At 47.2% G+C, this 18,942-nt stretch overlaps 4 protein-coding genes across 5 annotated transcripts in view; all 4 read left to right on the forward strand.

Moving 5' to 3' along the window:
• LOC119336474 (COP9 signalosome complex subunit 3-like) overlaps positions 1-2,882 on the forward strand; it is a 5,726-nt gene extending 2,844 nt beyond the window's left edge. Inside the window, exons 6-11 of one of the 2 annotated variants that reach the window (XM_037608519.1) lie at positions 897-959; positions 1,515-1,604; positions 1,813-1,971; positions 2,053-2,174; positions 2,463-2,535; positions 2,612-2,882. In XM_037608519.1, coding sequence (XP_037464416.1) covers positions 897-959; positions 1,515-1,604; positions 1,813-1,971; positions 2,053-2,174; positions 2,463-2,535; positions 2,612-2,683 — 579 coding nt within the window. In that variant the 3' untranslated portion in view covers positions 2,684-2,882. The remainder of the gene's footprint in view (positions 1-896; positions 960-1,514; positions 1,605-1,812; positions 1,972-2,052; positions 2,175-2,462; positions 2,536-2,611) is intronic. The other variant, XM_037608520.1, reaches the window with a different exon arrangement.
• Positions 2,883-5,488: 2,606 nt separating this feature from the next.
• Positions 5,489-8,435, forward strand: LOC119336476. The gene is made up of 6 exons (XM_037608521.1): positions 5,489-5,857; positions 5,997-6,099; positions 6,745-6,800; positions 6,939-7,103; positions 7,295-7,408; positions 7,559-8,435. Exons 1-6 carry the CDS (start codon positions 5,489-5,491, stop codon positions 7,658-7,660), a joined length of 909 nt encoding a protein of 302 aa, XP_037464418.1. The 3' UTR covers positions 7,661-8,435.
• A 2,713-nt stretch (positions 8,436-11,148) lies between these two features.
• On the forward strand, positions 11,149-11,768 carry LOC119336095 (probable E3 ubiquitin-protein ligase ZFP1). Its single transcript, XM_037608123.1, has 3 exons — positions 11,149-11,206; positions 11,304-11,453; positions 11,555-11,768. Exons 1-3 carry the CDS (start codon positions 11,183-11,185, stop codon positions 11,684-11,686), a joined length of 306 nt encoding a protein of 101 aa, XP_037464020.1. The 5' UTR covers positions 11,149-11,182; the 3' UTR covers positions 11,687-11,768.
• A 2,290-nt stretch (positions 11,769-14,058) lies between these two features.
• On the forward strand, positions 14,059-16,772 carry LOC119338944. The gene is made up of 6 exons (XM_037611148.1): positions 14,059-14,646; positions 14,772-14,880; positions 15,611-15,666; positions 15,817-15,981; positions 16,178-16,294; positions 16,405-16,772. The coding sequence occupies exons 1-6, from the start codon at positions 14,059-14,061 to the stop codon at positions 16,498-16,500; spliced, it is 1,131 nt and encodes a 376-aa protein (XP_037467045.1). The 3' UTR covers positions 16,501-16,772.
• Positions 16,773-18,942: the final 2,170 nt, after the last annotated feature.

The following is an 18,942-nucleotide window of genomic DNA, read 5'->3' on the forward strand; positions in this document are numbered from 1 at the left end:
TGGTGGGGCTGCTGCCTTGTGGGTGGAGAAGCAGATCTGGGAAGAAACAGATGCAGATGAGGAGCGGGCAAGCACATCTAGCTACACTGCTGTGCATAAGAGAGGCAGCACCTAACAGTTAGTAGAGGAGCTGTGCATAACAGAGCAGGCAAGCATGGCAAGCTACACTGCTGGATGGAAGAAAGAGGAGAGGGGGAAAGGGGGGAGAAGAGAGGGCTGAATTCATACCTTGATGTGGTGCTGATCTGCTGGAAGAGGGTTGCGCCAGAGGAGGATGGGGAGGAGCTGCAGCCAGAGAGGAGGGGGAGGAACTGTGGCCGGAGGGAGGAGGCTGGCGGCTGCCGCAGATCTGAGGAGGAAGCCTCCGTCAATGGTCCAGAGAGGAGACAGGAGAGACCTCTCGCGTCGATTCACTCTCTCTTTCCCCTTCTCATAACTGGTCGCACCTGAACCAATGTTTCCCGCGCCTGTGTTCCCGCCCAGGTCAGTTTTCCCGCCTGCAATCTCTGTTTCCCTGCCTGACAAGCTAAGGCGTCCGATTTGGTCTGAGGCGTGCAAGGCGGCGCTAAGGCGGACGCTTCAGACGCCTTACAGCCTAAGGCGGACGCCTTACACGACTGTCTAAGGCAAGGCCGACGCCCTGAGCCTGGAGGGCGCCCTGACGCCTAGGCGTCGCCTAAGCGACGCCTTACGGACGCCTTAAAAACAGAGGTGCATATCGTAATCATTAACCGTTGTCCATCATTATTTGTTTGGAATGAAAACCAATGGCCCTCTAAGCCCTTTGCTCTACTGGTGGTTCCGTATCATGTTGAGATAGCTTGTTACATTTGGAATGATTTTGTTGAAGTCTGGTGCGGTATGTCAAGTTGAGATGTATTGAATTTTTGGAACAGGTTCCGTCATTCCCCAAGTACACATCTTCGACTGCTCAAAGGAATCTGAAAAATCACACTCAGGTATACTTCCTTCCTATGAGTTATAATTTCAAATGTATCCAGTGAAAAAAGGTGTTGCTCTTGCACTCACAAGTTGTTGGATGCAATGTGGTAGACTGGTAGTCATCTGCTCTCCTTAATTTCTTCATTGGCTTTGGGCGTGACAGTAGTCAAATTAAATTTAGTTCTGATGTATAATTTTTCATTGTATATTTTTTCGCCCTTCCTAGTTTATTCATTGGTTTTGGTGCCATGGTAGTCAAATTGATTCAGTTCTGATAAATTTTTATGGTGGTTATTCATGCATTATTCTATTGAATGATGTTTATTGCTTTACTCTATCAGCTACATTTGATTGATTCTTGGTACAATGTGCATTCCTTAGACTTTAAAAATGAACTGACTTAGTTTCATAGTCCTAAGACTAAGTACATGGATGTCTTGTCACCACTAGTGCCATGCTTTAATAATACGTGCCTTTGCTATAAATGATGTAATTTATCCATTTTATTACATGATAATCCTTTTTAGCTCTTTCAGGAAGCATTAATGCTGTCTATACTGTTTAATTTTTAGATTTACGTCGATCTGTCTACATGCTATGGTACTGGTAGCTACTCTGATTTGGAGACATTCATCCAGTCAAATGCAGAGGCCTTCCAAACTGTGAGTATTTTCTCTTTCCTTCTTTGTCTAACATGCTCTACTGTTAGTCTGTTACCAGGCATACCCCCAGCTGTACCTACCTCCTTCCTTGCTGGGAACTACTTCTAGTTATTTTTCTATTTATATGCTATATACTACTAATAATCTGTCAGTAAGATTTTCATGGCACAGTAATATGCGTTGGTTTCTGATTATTTGCGTGTTTCAGGATAACAACTTTGGACTAGTGAAGCAAGTTCTTTCTTCAATGTACAAGCGAAACATCCAGAGGCTGACCCAGACCTACTTAACTCTTTCACTTGAAGACATTGCCAGCTCTGTTCAACTTAACACCCCGAAAGAAGCTGAGATGCATGTACTTAGGATGGTAGGTGTTTTTATGCAGTCTGGTGATCTTTAGCATCTACGGAAAACATTATCACACAATCTGACTATTTAATAAATTCAGATTGAAGATGGTGAGATCCACGCAACGATAAACCAGAAGGATGGCATGGTCAGCTTTAATGAAGATCCCGAGCAATATAAAAGTAGTGAGATGGTGGAGCACATCGACTCTTCTATTCAAAGGTACGTGCCTGTATGTTATATATAAGTTGTGCACGCTCCTAGATTTCTGAAATTTATCATTTTCCTTGGTACATAATTCCACTCTTTGCGTCCTATCCATAGTCTCAACTTGGAACATCACTGAGAATTCGAAATCTAGTTACTTGATTGATTAATTCTATTTTAGTAGGTGGCATGTTTTTTCTATTCCAGAATTCATTCTTAGGCACATGCTGAATATGATTAAATATGGAGCAGAAACAACTAATGTTTTGTGACGGATTTAACGCTCTAACAAATATTCTTCAGGTTGATGGCTTTGTCCAAGAAGCTGACCTCAATTGATCAGAACATCTCGTGCGATCATGCATTTTTGATGAAGGTTAGCTCTTCAGGCTTGCACATGTATTTTCCCTTCTTGCCGTTGCCCTCTGTTATTTTCTAATACGTGTAAGTAGGTGCAGAGTGGAAGGGAACGTGCAAGATTCGACTACGATGACTTCGACTCGGTTCCACACAAATATTTTTGAGATGATCAGCGCCTTAGGTGTCTCGGAAGTACTACCATCAAGCTAGCCTTGTCCTGAGGTTATTATTGGTTCGACCCGTATATTACAGCCATCGAAGTTTGAACCCTGTAATTTCTGGAATTAAAGGATGGGAGCTTTTGCTTAGGGATAATTATATTCACTCCTAGAATTTGTCCAGCAAGCTTTCATTTTGAGTACCCATTGGTGTTCTTCTACTGCTATGTGCTGCCGGTTACCTGGCTAGGCAAAGTTAGTTTTTTTTTTTGAGTAGAAGGCAAAGTTAGTCCGTAGAACGGGACGATCACGTTGAGCCGTCAGTTGGGCTAGTAAGCGGTTGGACCGTCAGTTTGGCTAGAGCCTAAAAAGGTTGAGCCAGTAAGCGGTTGGGCCGTCAGTTTGGCTAGAGCCTAAAAAGGTTGAGCTTTTGGCTCCTTAACATAGGCCAAATTAAGGTCAGTTGGGCTGCTTATGCGTCAGGAACTGCCTGATTGAGTCCTGTTCATCTGCAACCTCCAGCCAGGAAGCGTCAGGTCGTGCTCCATCTAATCTGAGCAGCACCAAAGTTATGGAATAGCAAAACCGAGGTGGGTTTTGGCCAGTCCAAACTTCTGCACGCATACACGAGCGCTGGAGCTCAATGGCAGGGAGAGCCGTCCTTTAAATCGTCTGCAAATGTCTCTCGAGGTGTTTGGACTTTTTCGAGGTGCCGCAAATGGCCGTTTCCGTGTTCTTGCTAACTGGAGGAGGTTTGCAGGAGTTCAAACTTCTGCCACGTAGGGCTCCGGCACCCTTAGCCCACTTACCCTTTTCTTCCCCTCCATCTCTTCCCTCACCCTTGTATTTGCACCCTCCTAGCCCGACGTTGCCACCGTCCCACATGTCTTGTTGGATGTTCGCCAGCTTCTCCCACGTGCCTGCCTGCCTTCGAGCTGTGGTAACTCTGGATCCGTTCGCCAACGCCGTCCATGCCAGGCACCACACCCCAGAAGTGTTTAGCCAGATGTCATTGAGTTTTCTTTTTTGACGTTCTCGTTATTTCTTTAGAGCAAGCACGATGGTGGAATACTCGATGATGGAGGATGAGTTGTGTGATCCGTGGTTGGCTTGAATTGCTGACTTTGTAAGCATGAAGCAAACAGTGCAATGTTTTGGTTAAATGTGCATTCTTGGTTTTATAAGCAAAAGCACTCCGCACCTTATAACTCACGATCGCAATATAAGTCACTAGCCTATCAACGGTGCGCCATGTCAAACCGCCGCCATGAAGTATTGTAGTGCGATTGCACAAAAGTGGAGAGAAGGTGGCCATCCGACGCGTCGATCGTGGAGATCGTAAGTTTGCTTCTTGTTGCTCTGTATGTTGATCAATTCATTGATACATTCAGTATTGCAATTTGATAGTCATTATGTTGTATAGCCTGAATGCGTTACATGTTGCACCACAGAATGGAAGGTTGACCATTCATGTTGATCCATGTCCAGACGCATCCACGAACGGATATTGCGTCTGATTTAAGAGACGGTGTTGGAGATGCCCTAACTTCTTGATGCCAAAGATAGTGTCATACTCCCTATTCATGTTGTAGTGTGGCCGTCACTGTTCTAGACACTATAGTGTACGGGTGTGTTGATCGATCTCAGTTCCTCACCTACTATTAAATCAGCATATATCGCAACAAAATCAAACTTGAGTGTGAAAAATTGCAAGTAGTCAAACATGATTTACATTTCTGGGTGGAGGAACAATGTGTTAGTTTCAAAAGACATTAATGCCAACGAGAAATTTAAACTTGGAACAACTACATCAACATCCTTTTTAAGGCTAGCTCTATTCTGCTCACGAGAAATATGCTCCTCCTTTCATCATACAACAACTGCTTCATCTCGGCTATCCGGTGGAGATACCTGGAGCTGAAGCGGCATCAATACGATGGATCAGACACTACTCAAGTTGGCAATGCATCCTATCCAATGGCTTCCTCGGAGCACACAAATTCCATCACACGCAGACCCTACTCCTATGAGTTTCTTCGAGAGACTGAGCCGACATATCTTCTTAAAATTGATGAAGTCATCACATGCGCCTCGACGGGAACGTCTCCTCCCGCTGAAATGCGCATCGTCGGAAATTCTGAAATAAATACAAAAATAATGCGAGCATCAGGACTTGAATCCTGATGGGCTGAGGACACCACTGTCCTCCTAACCATCCAACCATAGGTTGGTTCGCAAATATAAGCCTTATTAGAGATTTCAATACGGACTACATATGGATATGTATATATATTGACATATAGGCTGAGGATACCGCTTTGTATAGTATATATTGAAATCTATAAAAGGGCTTATATTTAGGAACGGAGGGAGTAGATGACTAGACTTGTTTGCAAATATTTCGACTTTATCTGATTGGACGTTTTTTCCACGAAGATTTGCTGATTCCAGCAATTTGAGGACAATTTATGTTGGCTTTTATTTAGAGACAAGAGCAAAACTAAACAAACACTTACACGATCACGTCCAAAGACAAAAAACTACGCCTTCGGACATTGAACACAAGTCGACTTTGAACACGACTAGAACTCACGTTCTGTCGGAAACTTACATGCTAAGCTAGACTGAATTCTTAGGAGGAGTACTTTCCAAGAAATTCAGATGTACAGAGAGAGTTGGAGGCGCCTTCCAGGAAACTCAGATGTACCAGAGTTCGAGGAATCCTATTTAGGGCCAGCATTACCGAGCAGCCGCGATTCGATCAAACTGCAAACCTCTCGCTCGCTAGCTAAACCCTCTCCGCCGCCTCCCATGGCGACCGCCGGCTGTGCCGGCCGCTGGGCCCCGCTCGCCCTCGCTCTGCTACTCGCCGCCGTCGTCGCGCTGGCGCTCATCCCGCAGGCCGCCCTCGCCGCGTCCGGCGGCGTCATGGGCGGGCGCTCCTACTCCTCTTCCGAGCCCGACGACTCGTCCTCCTCCAACTCGTATTCGTTCTACGACTCGTCGAGTCACATATCGATCGGCGCGCCGTCGCGTCGCCGCGCGGCCAAGGACGACGACGACGACGACAACTCGGATGTGATATTCTGGGTGGTGTTCGTCGGTCTCGTTTTGCTGATCGCTGCCGTTTGGTACTACTACGAGTACGAACGCCAGAGGACGACCGTGGTTAAGCTCCAGGTTCTCCCGATCTTCTTCAGTTCAGCTCAGCAATTTACCTCTCTTAATTTAATTTAAATTCAACTGGGCACTAGTCCTAGTTAATGCAAGTCAATGGAGGTCGTGACAATTTCAGGTTGCTTTTTGTTCATGATTTCAGGTTGCCTTGCTTGGCTGGGCGAAACCGTTTCAGAAGGAATTGAACGAGATCGCGGAGAGAGTACAGGCTTCCAACAAGCATTCGTACAAATTCATGTTGACTGGTAATGTGATTCCTAAGTTTTTGAGGCTCAGGGTACTTTGCTGTAGTATATGATTCCTAAGCATTGACTTCCATGGCTGCTTGTGCAATAGTTTCGGTTTGTCGTTAACTTCAAAGTTCTGCACTGGTTAACTCGTGTCTTTTGTTGTTCAAACTATCTTGATTCTGTTGTTAAGTTCACCCTCTCGTTGAAAACAATGTTCAGTGATTTCAACATATATATAGAAGAAACGGAAAGCTAGGTTGGACAACATAGAGTCATAGCTCCAGAGTATTAAGTCAATTGGCAACTCTGTATTGAATGTTGTTTTTGTCGTGGTTTCTGAATAAACATATAGATCACTCGAAGCTAGGCCATATGTTGCAGACAACTCGACAAATACTATGTAAGAGCACAGTAATATCCGAGTGGTGTTCAAGACAAGAATTATCAAATATTTATATTAGCATGCATCGAAGCTGTCCATCTTATTCGCATGACTGAATGTGACTGTAACTATTCCGGATACAGGCGCACTACGGATATACAAACTGTTTACCTTGCATCAGATTTTTACTGTCAATACATCTTGTAGAGATCTATGGCTGGTATTAATTGTTCATCTGTACTGACCTGCTTATCCCGTTCCCCTGACTCATTATGCAGAGACCATATGTTCATTGAGCCGTCACAGGGATTGCTGCGTATTTTCAAGCTTATCAGTAAGAAACATGTACTACATAACTCATCTACGGGGCTAGATGGTTCTTCTCGTTTAAGATGACCACTAGGATTTTATATGCAGCCTCCTATATTTGAACTGATCGAGTCCTGTAATGTTGCTGTCTAAATTGTTTTAGGTTAATGTGAAAAATGGAGCGGATACTTGGGAGGCGCATTTCGATAAACTTTCTATCAAGGAGAGGAGCAAATTTGATGAAGAAACACTATACAACTTGGAAGGAATCAAGCGGACGAAAGAGTACTCCAAAAAGTTAGATGGCTCCAGAAACGAATATATAGTGGTACGTGAACTTCATCCACAGTAAATTGTTTCCAGAAAAGGGGCCTTCAATGCTTCCTTTTCGACGCCAACTACTTGTTGTTTGAGACATGTTGGTTAACATAAATTTCGATGATATGGTATTCTTTTGTCACTAAAGTGAAGCTTAAGGTTTGCATAAAGGCTTTTTGTAATGATTTGCAATTCGTTCAGGTAACCATCCTAGTTGCTGCCAAGGGAGCGCTGAAGTTCCCCAAAATCAGAAGACCCGCAGATCTGAAAGCAGTAGTAGAAAAACTCAACTCTATACCTAACCGAGAAATTCGGGTATGGAAAATGTTTCTATCTTTTTTCATAATTTACACAAGTGCTGCCAGTTGTCTAATTGAGATTAGTGGATGCCAAAGCTATCCATGTCATTTTTTCCCCTAACATCGCTGATAATAATAAATTTCCTTTTTGTGCTTGCTTTATTAGGGCGTTCATGTTTTATGGACTCCTCAAGATGAGAATGACATTCTTTCCGAAGAGAAGCTTCGAGCGGATTATCCTAATCTGAGGCCTCATAATGATTACTAGGACGGCGTCCTTTTGGTGTTCTTGGATGCTATGATACAACATCTAGTCAGACTATACATGTAAAAGGATATGGTAGCTCATGGTAATTTCTGGAAGTTACGGTGCATTGAAACGAAACCATTTAGAGTCTAGGCTGCAAACACCATTCATGTGACATCACCTCTTGTATTTTGACGTTTGTTTGTGAAGCAATAGATGAACTCTTCAATATGAAAGAGGGATGCTTGCAAGAGCTTTGCAAAAACCATGGGCGACACGTCTTCCAAATTAAAATTGCTTGCCAGTTGCAAGCCACTAACTAATTGGTATGTGCATTAGTCATTACAAATTAACTATGTGCACTGGAATTTTGTATCCTTCTATTTTCGAACCATGCAGGAGAGAGTACAACATGGAAGACGGCACAAACCCATACAAAAGATGGCACGGCCCATAAAAATGATGTCCAAGATAACCTAGACTGAATAACATCAACATCATAGAGAGGTCAACTGTGAGAGCCTAAACACGAGTCAACCACAACATGACACCAGCCCAACGCCACCGGACCAGTCGCCATTGAGGCCGTAGAGAGGGAACCGTGGAGGTGACGGAGACCATCCGTAAGTGAGTAGAAGGTCATGCCCGAACATCGATGATGAAGCCAAATGACCGATGAAACGACCAATGAGCACTCGACCAACAACCAAACCCACCCATGCGCTGGATGATGAGGACATCAATACAAATGTTACACCCACAACTCCTGCTGCTATACATACTGGATCAATTACTAGAGCTCGCGCACGCCAACTAAATTACCAGGTACTTTCGTTTCTTGGTAATGATTCTAATGTTCATGAGAATATGATGCTGCCTAAATTGGATACATTTGTTTTGCTTACAAATGAAGGGCCTAGCTTGGAGAAGGATGAACATTGGAGCAAGAACAAGCATGGAGATGATGGCATGCGCAAGGGGAACAAGAACGGAGTTACAAGTGATGATTTCAGGACTTTGAAGCCACCATAATGGGTGCATGAAGCCTTGGACGAAATATACAAGATACCACTTCATAAATTTCGTCCCGAGGCTATTCTAGGTGTTGCGTCACCTTATTATTGGGCCAGGCCCATGTAATTTCGAAATACATAAGTATAGGCTATTTTTAGAGTCCGTATGTGTGGGGAAACAAGAGATAGGGTTGATTTCGGACCCCTCCACCAAGGGCCACGAAATTCCCCCCTCTTCCTCCATATATACAGCCCTTAGGGCATCGTTTAGACTTTGAGTTTTGTTTAGATTAAAAATTCGCCATAGCTGCAACTTCACGTACTTCGTTTGTATTCAACGATCAGACAAAGGCGTCACAGAACCCCACCTTGATCAATAAAGCTTTCATCTTATATTCGCAACATCCAGATTGCAATCTCAGTTTCTTGCTTGTTCTTCGTTTGCTCGCAGGAAACAGACCCTCGTGGTCAGGTTGATCGTGCTCCAGCGTGGTCAATAACCTCTCGGAGTTGGTTTAACGATTGCTAAGGTGCGACGTCCTCGTATGTTCGTAGTCGGATCGTCAAAGTCGACTTCTACCAAAGCGATATCCATCATCTCATCGAAAGACGGGACACCTTTGCCTCTATCACTGGATATGAGCCGACGAGACGATGCTCCAAATCTAACAGCACCACACCCAGATATGGCCGAGGATGACCAGGAGGAGGGGGGCGAAGTCGGGGTCAGTGGATGTGATGGACCCTCGACGCTGCCATAGACCGAGCGTGCGGCACCACCGCGACCAGACAACCACACTGAGGTGCTAGTGATAGGGGCTACCGAACCGGCAACGAGGAGCTCTGGCATTGCATCAGACCGACACAATGTACTATGAGCAGAATGGCGCCACCACATGTGCCATCAATGATGCGAGCTTTGGCCATAGATATTTGACCAGGATAATGACCTTGTATGTTGTTGTCAAAATGGAGAGAAAGCTCGAAACTGTTATGAGATCTCAAAGAAGACGTAGGAGTCCAAAGTGTAGTCTAGACTCCAAATGAAAAATCACAGTGATTGATCTTTGGATAGTGTTTTTTAAGCCAAGAACCGTAGAACATCTACGGTACTCCCTCCATTCCTTTATCTAAAGTGTATTATTTTCAGCACCGTGACCAAAGCACATAATTATGAACTATTTAGGACGAAATTATCCTTGTCTAATTCATAGATTAGCGGCAAGTAAATCATTTAGGTTAGGAAAGGAAGAGATACATGCAACCAGGAGAGATATAGTTTCCTTTTCTTTCTCTTAGAGATACATGCAATCAGAGGATAGATATTTTTCTTTTTCTGAAGGGTCAAGATCAAAATTACGAGAAATTAGAACAAATGCACCTTACATTGTGAAATTTTATTAAAAATAAATAAATACACCTTATATAAAGAAACGGATGGAGTATTTCATAGCATAGAGAAATACTCCCTCCTTCCCATAACGTAAGAAGTTTTTTGATACTATACTAGAGTCAAAAACGTCTTACATTATGGGACAGAGGGAGTAGATCTTTGGATAGTAGAACTGATAGTGATAGAAATGAATTGAGAAAAATTCACTGTACGTCACTAAACTTGAGCCGGGTGACAATTTGGTACCACTACTTCAAAATACCTTAACTACGGTCCAAGTACTTGCGCACAGGGTTCACTTTGGTCCATTTGTACGATTCCGTGTACGCATTTGCTGACTTAGCCGAGTCAACGGCCGCCAGCTCGCTTTGACCGCCACTTGGTCGATCCTAGGGTAAATACTAGTCGATCCGGGGGTGTTTTTGCAAAAATGCCATGACCATTCGCTGTCTCCCTCCCCTCACGCACCCGCTCGCTGTCTCCTCTCCTCCTGCACCCTCTCTGCTCGTCGCTGCCGGTTTGTTACCCGCTCGCCGTTGGAGTTGCCATGCCTCGGTTTGTCACCACGCAGAAGCAAGAACGTATTTAGCCTGACTGGCCGAGGGGCAAGCAGCAGTGGCTCGCGCTGCGCCTAGGCGACCTCGGCTGCGCGTCCGCTGCCGCACCGCGGGCCCATGCGCCCGTCACCGGAAGAGGAGGGAGAGGATGGACGTGGGCGGCGGAGGCAGCGGCGTCGCGCCTGCTGGGGACGTGTGGTGCACGTGCACCCCGGGGATTCCCTTCGCCGCCGAGGCGTCGTCCGTGGACTGCGTTGTGGCGCGCCACCACACGGCGGCTCCGGGCCGCCGCGGGGACGGGGAGAGGCGACACTGGGAGGTTTGTACTGGCTTCTCCTTGCTTCTGCTTGATTTTCCGATGTGGAGATGGCCACTTTGTGTCTCCCCGTGCTGAAACTTTGAACGAATTTCTAACTGAATCTCCATCCTGTTCTGAACCGACTTCTGATTTCCGTTTGACAGAGGACCGCCGAGCAGCGGGCGCACAGGGTCACCATGCGGGAGCACATCGTAGGTGGTTTCAAACTATCAGGGGGTCCATGCTCAATCTTATGCTACTAGTAGCCATCATATGTAGCCCATGGTCGATAACATGAACTACGAGGTACCCCCTACCGCCCTCCACAATGTGCAGCAGATTTCAGTTTGCACACCATCATCTTGCTCAAGTCTACATTGTCTCTCAACCATATCGTTTACAGGAGCTACTCGCGCTGGAGGACAGGATTGGCTACGTAAGCACAGGGCTGCGCGAAGACGAGATCGTCCGCGGCCTTAGGGTTGGCAAAAACCTGCCGTTCGACCGCAAGCATTTCTCAACAGAGACGAAGCGGAGCTGCAGCATTTGCCAAGTTTGACGATGAACCTGCTCCTTTCGATTCAGTCCCCATGTCACATCGGCATCGGCTCTTCACAAGTTAACATGAACTTACAAATCATTGCAAATTTTCAGGAAGAGTTTGAAGCGAGTGAGGAGGTAGGGAGGTTGAGCTGCGGCCACGGCTACCATGTGCACTGCATCAAGCAGTGGCTCTCCCGAAAGAACGCCTGCCCACTTTGCAAGACCGCCGTCTCAAAACCATGAGATAGATCATAGTCCTAGATCCCTACGCCACACAGTTTCTTTTTCTCTGGTATAATACATGTATTCATGTCGCATCTGAAAGGGTGCTTGTTCTTGTATACATAGTTGTGCTTCCACAGCCCCCTCTGATGCTCTGCATATACTCATTGTTGTTGTAAAAAAATACACAGGCACACATGCACCCGTGGGTGCCGCGCCAACAGTGACGGCGGCGGCGATGGCGACGGTGGCATCGTCTTCCTTCTTGACGTCGCCACCGATGAGCCTTTCACCATCGCGGCTCTCCTCGACGTGTGCGCGCGCTGTAAGCCGTCGCGCGGCCTCTGCTGCCCCGCCGCGCTCTCGTAGTCCACGACATGTAATTCAATCCCGAGCTCCCTCTCGATCGCCTCGGCGCGCATGATCATCTCCTTCTCGCCGGCCCGCCGCGCCTCCACCCACGCCTCGGCCGCCGCCACCTTCTTGTCGGCGACCGCGCGGACCACCTCGGCGCGGCCGGTCAGGTACTCGTACTCGAACCTCGGGAGCGTCACGTTCCCGGACCTCCGCGGCGCCATGGACGCCCTCTCCACCGCCGTGCCATCGACGGCGGCCCTCAGCCTCCCCGTCACCGTGGCCTCCGACGCCCTCGCCGCCTCCAGCTCCCTGATCGAGCCCCTGATCCTCTGCTCGGCGGCGGCGATCTCGGCGTCCACGCTGTCCGCGTCGTCCAGGACGCACTGGCCCTCCTGCTCCATCAGCGCCTTCTCCTTCTCTGCCGCCTCGGTCTCCTCCTCCAGCTGCCGCAGCGTCGCCTCCAGGTCGGCGAGGATCTCGCCGGCCATCTCGTCGACGGCCGTGACGGCGCCCAGCCGGCACTTGGCGTCGCGCAGCGCGGCCTCCAGCTGCCGCACCTGCGCTCCGGCCTTCTTCTTCTGCTCCTCCAGCCGGCCGATCTCCTCGGCGAGGCGCGCCGCCTCCGTGCGCGTGCGCTCCATGGACGCCGTGAACTGGAGGCTCTCTCCTTTGGCGGACTCGAGCTCCGCCCGCGCCATGTCCAGCTTGGCCTCCGTCGCCTGCAGAGACGGCGTGCTGTCGTGTCCCTCGTCCTTGACCTCCGAGTCCGAGGAGTGACCGAAGCCGTGGCGAAGCCGTCTGTCGTCGGAGCTCGCCGCTGTGAGCCACGCTTCGAGCTCACTCGACACGCTCTGGCTCTGGGACCAAGCCTACCTTGACGACCTTGGGCAGCGTGGCTCGCCGCCGGGGCTTCCCGCGGCGCCGCACGTCGATGCTCTGGCTCTGTCTCTGGCCGAAGATGTTCATGCCGTCGCCCACCGACACCGACTCGTAGCCGCCGCCCTAGCCCCGCACCGTCCAGATCCTCGCGCCCTCCATTGCCGCCATAATTTGCTCGGAGCAATGGAAGCCAGTCAGGCTAAATACGTTCTTGCTTCTGCGTGGTGACAAACCGGGGCATGGCAACTCCAACGGCGAGCGGGTAACAAACCGGCAGCGAGCGGTTGCGTGAGGAGAGGGAGACAGCGAATGGTCATGGCGTTTTTGCAAAAACACCCCCGGATCGACTAGTATTCACCCTAGGATCGACCAGGTGGCAGTCAAAGCGAGCTGGCGGCCGTTGACTCAGCCAAGTCAGCAAATACGTACACGAAATCGTACAAATGGACCAAAGTGAACCCTGTGCGCAAGTACTTAGACCGTAGTTAGGGTATTTTGAAGTAGTGGTACCAAACTGTCACCCGGCTCAAGTTTAGTGACGTACAGTGAATTTTTCTCAAATGAATTTCATAGCATAGAGAAAGCAGGGTACACTCAAGGACGAGTGAACCAGATTTTGTATTTAGTTTTCAAAATACTACTCGTAAGATTTTGGTCGATCAACGGTAGATGTTTTAGTTGGAAAGAAGCCACATCCCTTTCTTTCCTGATCCAGCTTCAAAATTTTAGGCGACTTTACCTGACTAGTTAATGTGTACGTGCAATGCACGTTAATTTTAAAGTATATTAAGTGCATATGGATATTATTTACGTGTTATTATGTGATTATCATTATTTTTGGCATGAAATTAACTGCATGCTAAACGTATTGAGCGCTTGACATTGAAGCAGTTTAGGTCGTTGGATTGACATGATTTGATGGTCGAGATTAATTGGATCTGCCCCATTTGGGTCTTTTTATATTGGTATAGATAGATACATTGAAGTTGCCATTATCTTTTTTTATAAACACAGCGTTTCCTTTTATGTCCGCGTGAATTGTGTTTCTGTTGTACTTATATATACTAGTTGCGATTTCCTTTTTATTGCGCGGACTTTATATTCTCCAGTTGATCTCCAAAGCCCTCCGCTCTAAACCCTCGGCTCGTTCGCTCCCAATGGCGGCGATCGCCACCCATGTGCACCATCCACCGGCAGCCCTCTCACGCTGCGGGCCGCCGTCCAACCCCTTCCTCCGCTTCGCCCCCTCGCCGTCCGTGTTCCTCCGGTCCCGCGCCGCGGCGACGCCTCCGCTGGCCCACATCGGCGCGCGCGGCAAGGATGACGACCCCATCTCCTACCCGGAGCCCCGTAACAGCTCTCTCGGTCTCTCCCCCCTGCTCGTCGCCGTGGCAGCGGCGGCGACCCCGCAGGCCGCGCTGGCCCTGTCCGGCGGCTCCTGCGGCGGGTGTGACGACTCCTCCAGTTCGTCGTCCTCCTCCTCTTCCTCTTCCTCGTCCTCGTCCTGCGATGACTCCACTACCGACTCCATAGATTGGTCATCCACGTCCTTCTCCTCTAAGCCGAAGAAGGAGGGGGCCGAGGCGACTCACGAGTCAGTCGGCACGCCGGCGGCTCCTCCGTTTGGCTTGAGCTCTGACCAGTGGTTCTGGGGCACCTTCGCCTTGGGATCCGCCGGCGTCGTTGCCTTATTCGTCGCCTTGCAGAAACTGCTGGGCGAGAAGACCGCCGTTGTTAAGTTCCAGGTTCGATCTCTCCTGATTTCGTGATCCAAATGCAGTTCAGCTAAGGACCTTAGTTCCTTGATCACTGATTACTTACCGCTACATATATGTAATTACATATTTCATTGGAATTGCTCGTGATTCAGGTTGCGCTGCGTGATACGGCGATGGTAAAATCACTCCAAAAGGATCTGAATTCCATTGCTGAGAAGGTGGAGGGTTCGAACCGATGGTGGTACAAGTTCATATTGACCGGTAAGCCGCCAGCTCTGAATTAATGCGTTTTTATGCTTCAGTGCCTCGTTGACGTATGTCTCCACTTTGTTATAATATAGTCAGGCCATGCTATTGATCTCTAAGGTTCGTCCTGTTCAATGGCCTCCATGTTCGCTGTTTTAGTTGCATGCCTCCTTTGTTTAGTTTATGCTTTTGAAATACCACTTTAAATTTGAATTTTATTCTCTCCTCAAAAGTAGAGTGTCTAATCAATCATAGTATATGTAAAAATATGTATAGGAAAAGTAGCAATGTAACCAGTCAGTTGTCTCTGGTTATGAAGTGCAGTGGCAAATTGGAACTGAATTTAAATGGATCATTAAAAACAAGAAATCTGGATGTCTACTTAATTTATTGCAAATAGGTTGGTGATAAACATGTATTTGTTTTGACGAGATGAACATCTATTTTTCTGTGCATATATAGATATACGTCATTTAAAAATTGCCAAATGTTAGCATTCACTGAAACTAAGCTTATTTATATTCAGAATAAGGGACATAGGAGGTATAGAATGTCTAGATACCGATTAGTGAACACAAATGTTGTTCAAGCACTTGAAGACATAGTAATGGATATCAGAACATAATGCTACAAAGTTGCCCATCAATACTAAGCTTATTTACGTACCTTCTCTTGTAGATATCGGAAGATTAGCATTAATACTACTACTTTGTTTGGTCTATTCTGACGATTCACCATTTTGCAGAGACCATGTTTTCCTTACGCCGTCACCAGCATTGCTGCATCTCTTCATGCTTATCAGTAAGAAAGCATACAAGTTCTTAAAATCTTTGTTGACACTTTTATATACATGCGGCTGCTTCTTGTTGCGATGACGATTTATATGAGGTATGCACGTAACCCTGCAGAGTAAATCACTAAATCCTGCAATTTCCATTCCATCTAATTTAGGTTGTCACGACAAACATGGAGGGTTCTTGGAAGGAGCATTTTGACAGGATTTCTGCGGAGGAGAGGAGCAAATTTGATGAAGAAACACTTTCAAACTCGGACGGGGTCAAACAAAAGAAAACCTACTCTATGAAAACAGATGGCAGCAGAAACGAGTACATAGTGGTATGTTCCACAGAAAATTCTTCCATTTTTTTTTGTTATCCTGTATTTAGTTCTAAGTATGTTCTGTCACATGTTGGTTCTGTGATTCTTACGAACTGAAGCTTTCCTTTTTCTTTTCGGGTGAAACATGGATGTGTCACACTTGTGATGATCTGAGAGTTTTTTGTTTTGTTTTGATGATTTCCGAACTCTCCAGGTAACCATTCTCGTTGCTGCTAATGGAACAATAAACCTCCCCGTGGCTATCAAAAGCCCTGCAGATCTGGAAGCAGTAGTGGCAAGGCTTAACTCTATGCCTGCAAGTGAACTAAGGGTATGCAGGCCGCTTCTTTTCTGTTCAATAAATTAGCGAATTGATCTATGAGTTCATCTGAGATGATATATCTTAGTTTGCTGCTTTGCTAACTGGTCACACTATTTCAGGGTGTTCGAGTCATGTGGACCCCTCAAGATGCGGATGACGTTCTCTCGGAAGAGAGGATGCGGAAGGATTACCCATACCTGAAGCCCCTTGCGTGATGACGAGCAGACAGAGTTCTGCTGCTCATCGTGCCCTTGGATGGGGGGTGACGGTGGCCCTTTTCTAGTTATAAGAACACAAGCAAGTGATAGGTTAACATAGGTGATGGAGTAATGGTCATGCACTCATACTACCGAGTATGGATCGCAATGTTAGGCTTTTTGTTTCTGTTTTTAACAATGATGCCGTTCTGAAAAGGATTCTCCCCAAATTTTGGGCACCTAGGGATGCCTATGAGTTGGCTAGCCATGTTTCACGTTGTTGAGCAAAAATGACACTGAGAGCATATTTCCTATCCTATAATGACAAAACGTATCTTTTATCCCAAAAAGCGTTAAAAAAATTAGGGGATTAAACTTGTTTTTCATTTAGCATTATCCCCTAAAGTTAATCCCTCAAATCAACTTGACCTCACATGGAGAAGCCTCTTTGCATCTCATCATCTTCCTCATTCTTCCTTCTTCTTTCATTCATGTGGCCAATATGTCCATGAACTAGCTAGGGCCTAGGATAGATGATCCACAAAAGTAATTTGATAAAGGCTTATTGAACGTGCATGCGCATGCGAAGTAGTCAAGAAGGTAGGTGAAATTCTTCCTTCACCAGTCACGTTTTGGGCACTTCTTCTGAATGGGTTCTTCTCATCTTCCTTCTCCTAGTGACATGCTGGTGTGGTCTCAAACGAAACGAATCATCGGAATCGCTGCCAACGGTCATATTTCTCTGTGCATAAAAGATGTAGGTGATGTTTCTCCTCTGTAGGAGCTAGTCCGCTCGTTTTGTTGCTCTGCTTGTGTCGGTGACGACAGGGAGGAGAGCTACCTGGCCAGGAACGCCAGGGAGAAGCGCCACCGTGGTCGTAAATGACAAGGAAGATGAAAAAAACTAAAAAAAAAACTTCACTGGAATCTCGTCGGAGATGGTGAGGGGAAGGAGGCAGTGCTGAGGGGAGGCGCCACGAGCGGAGGGGTGGGTCGGGGCGGCCGGCAGCAGGGTGTGTAGTAGTGGGTGTGGGCGGCACAATCATCTCCCTACTTATTCTGAGAGTTGACCTGGTTGGAGGAAATATAGGCTACAGGGCTGCTTTACAAGTGATGCAAACTTATATTTTAAGGAGTTAGACATCCAGGGGATCCGCTAGCTACGGCATTAATTCCGTAAGCGAAAAAATTTCCTCTCAAATATAGCTTTAAGGGGATCTACTAGAGATGCCCTAAGAACAATGTGCTACTGCATGGATAGATTCTAAAATGGCTAGCACACCAAGGCTGAGCACTCGCAGCCCATGGGTCTCCACCAATCTTTACTTGTGCCTGAGGGCCCGTTGACTAATCTGACGATGGACTTTGTCGAGGGGCTGCCAAAATCAGATGGCTTTGACGTCATGATGGTGGTGGAACACTTCACCAAGTTTGTGCATTTTGCACCACTTTGTCAACCGTTCACGACATACCAGGCGGCGCACGCGTTCTAGTATGGCATCATCAAGCTACACGATGTTTCGAAATCAATCGTCTTGGATTGTCACCGCATCTTCAGCAGTCACATGTGGCGTGAGATGCTCGTTGCTGTGGGGATCAAAGTGCAGGACTCGACTTCCTATCACCCACAAATCGACGACTAGAGCAAGGAAGTGAACCAGTGTCTGGAGATGTACCTCCGATGCACCAACCAGAATGTGCCGTCAAGTGGAGAAGATGGCTTCCAATGGCAGAACTTTGATACGACTCCACCTTCCACTCCTCACTCAAGTGTTCCCCCTTCACAGCAGTCTACGACACGGAGTCGAATATGGGTGAATCACCTCTGTGGCCGGATAGTGCTACACTAGCCATTGACGCCATGGACTAGCCAAGGCACACAACTCGCCACCACAAGCAACTACATCAAGCACAAGCTCGCACCAAGCTCAAGGCCAATTGGCACCACATGGAGTGGCAGTTCATCGTGGTTGTAACTGTACGCCCAAGACTCCGTCGCTAATCGCCCGTGCTCTTTGGGCCTTTCAAGGTGCAACAGCGCATTGGCCACCTCGCTTACAAGCTTGAGTTCTTGGACAACAGACGCATCCACACTATCTTCTACGTCTCGCAATTGAAGCCATTCTCGCACTGGTTGTTCGTGAGATGAAAACCCTTTGTCTCCGTTTGCAGGGGCAATTCCTGAGAGAAGTGCTACAACCCTTGTTTTGGTCATCTACACTCCCGTTTTCGATGAGCTACCACTCATAGTGGACATGATGGCGCGCAAGCTCACACCGGAGTCCATTCTTGAGCCCTAGATGATGAAATGGAGCCAAGGACCAGTGGTCTAGCTCAGAATGCAGTGGTCATTGCTACCGGTCGACGCCGCTACTTGGAAGGACTATAATATCTAGCGCCACCATTTACCAACTATGGACATCTGGTCAGGGGCGGGCGTCTAAAGGGGGGAGAATGTCA

This window comes from Triticum dicoccoides, chromosome 7B, assembly GCF_002162155.2.
Source record: "Triticum dicoccoides isolate Atlit2015 ecotype Zavitan chromosome 7B, WEW_v2.0, whole genome shotgun sequence".
Lineage (NCBI taxonomy): Eukaryota > Viridiplantae > Streptophyta > Magnoliopsida > Poales > Poaceae > Triticum > Triticum dicoccoides.

What these genes read in the sequence shown, in the direction of transcription:
- LOC119336476 (XM_037608521.1), top strand. Translation starts at nt 5,489, where the DNA reads ATGGCGACCGCCGGCTGTGCCGGCCGCTGGGCCCCGCTCGCCCTCGCT. An exon ending in GCGTATTTTCAAGCTTATCA is followed by an intron (nt 6,801 to 6,938) that starts GTAAGAAACATG and finishes AAATTGTTTTAG; the next exon opens with GTTAATGTGAAAAATGGAGC. An exon ending in CCAGAAACGAATATATAGTG is followed by an intron (nt 7,104 to 7,294) that starts GTACGTGAACTT and finishes CAATTCGTTCAG; the next exon opens with GTAACCATCCTAGTTGCTGC.
- LOC119338944 (XM_037611148.1), top strand. Translation starts at nt 14,059, where the DNA reads ATGGCGGCGATCGCCACCCATGTGCACCATCCACCGGCAGCCCTCTCA. An exon ending in CCGCCGTTGTTAAGTTCCAG is followed by an intron (nt 14,647 to 14,771) that starts GTTCGATCTCTC and finishes CTCGTGATTCAG; the next exon opens with GTTGCGCTGCGTGATACGGC. An exon ending in TGCCTGCAAGTGAACTAAGG is followed by an intron (nt 16,295 to 16,404) that starts GTATGCAGGCCG and finishes ACACTATTTCAG; the next exon opens with GGTGTTCGAGTCATGTGGAC.
- LOC119336095 (XM_037608123.1), top strand. Translation starts at nt 11,183, where the DNA reads ATGGTCGATAACATGAACTACGAG. An exon ending in TCGATAACATGAACTACGAG is followed by an intron (nt 11,207 to 11,303) that starts GTACCCCCTACC and finishes TATCGTTTACAG; the next exon opens with GAGCTACTCGCGCTGGAGGA. An exon ending in GGAGCTGCAGCATTTGCCAA is followed by an intron (nt 11,454 to 11,554) that starts GTTTGACGATGA and finishes GCAAATTTTCAG; the next exon opens with GAAGAGTTTGAAGCGAGTGA.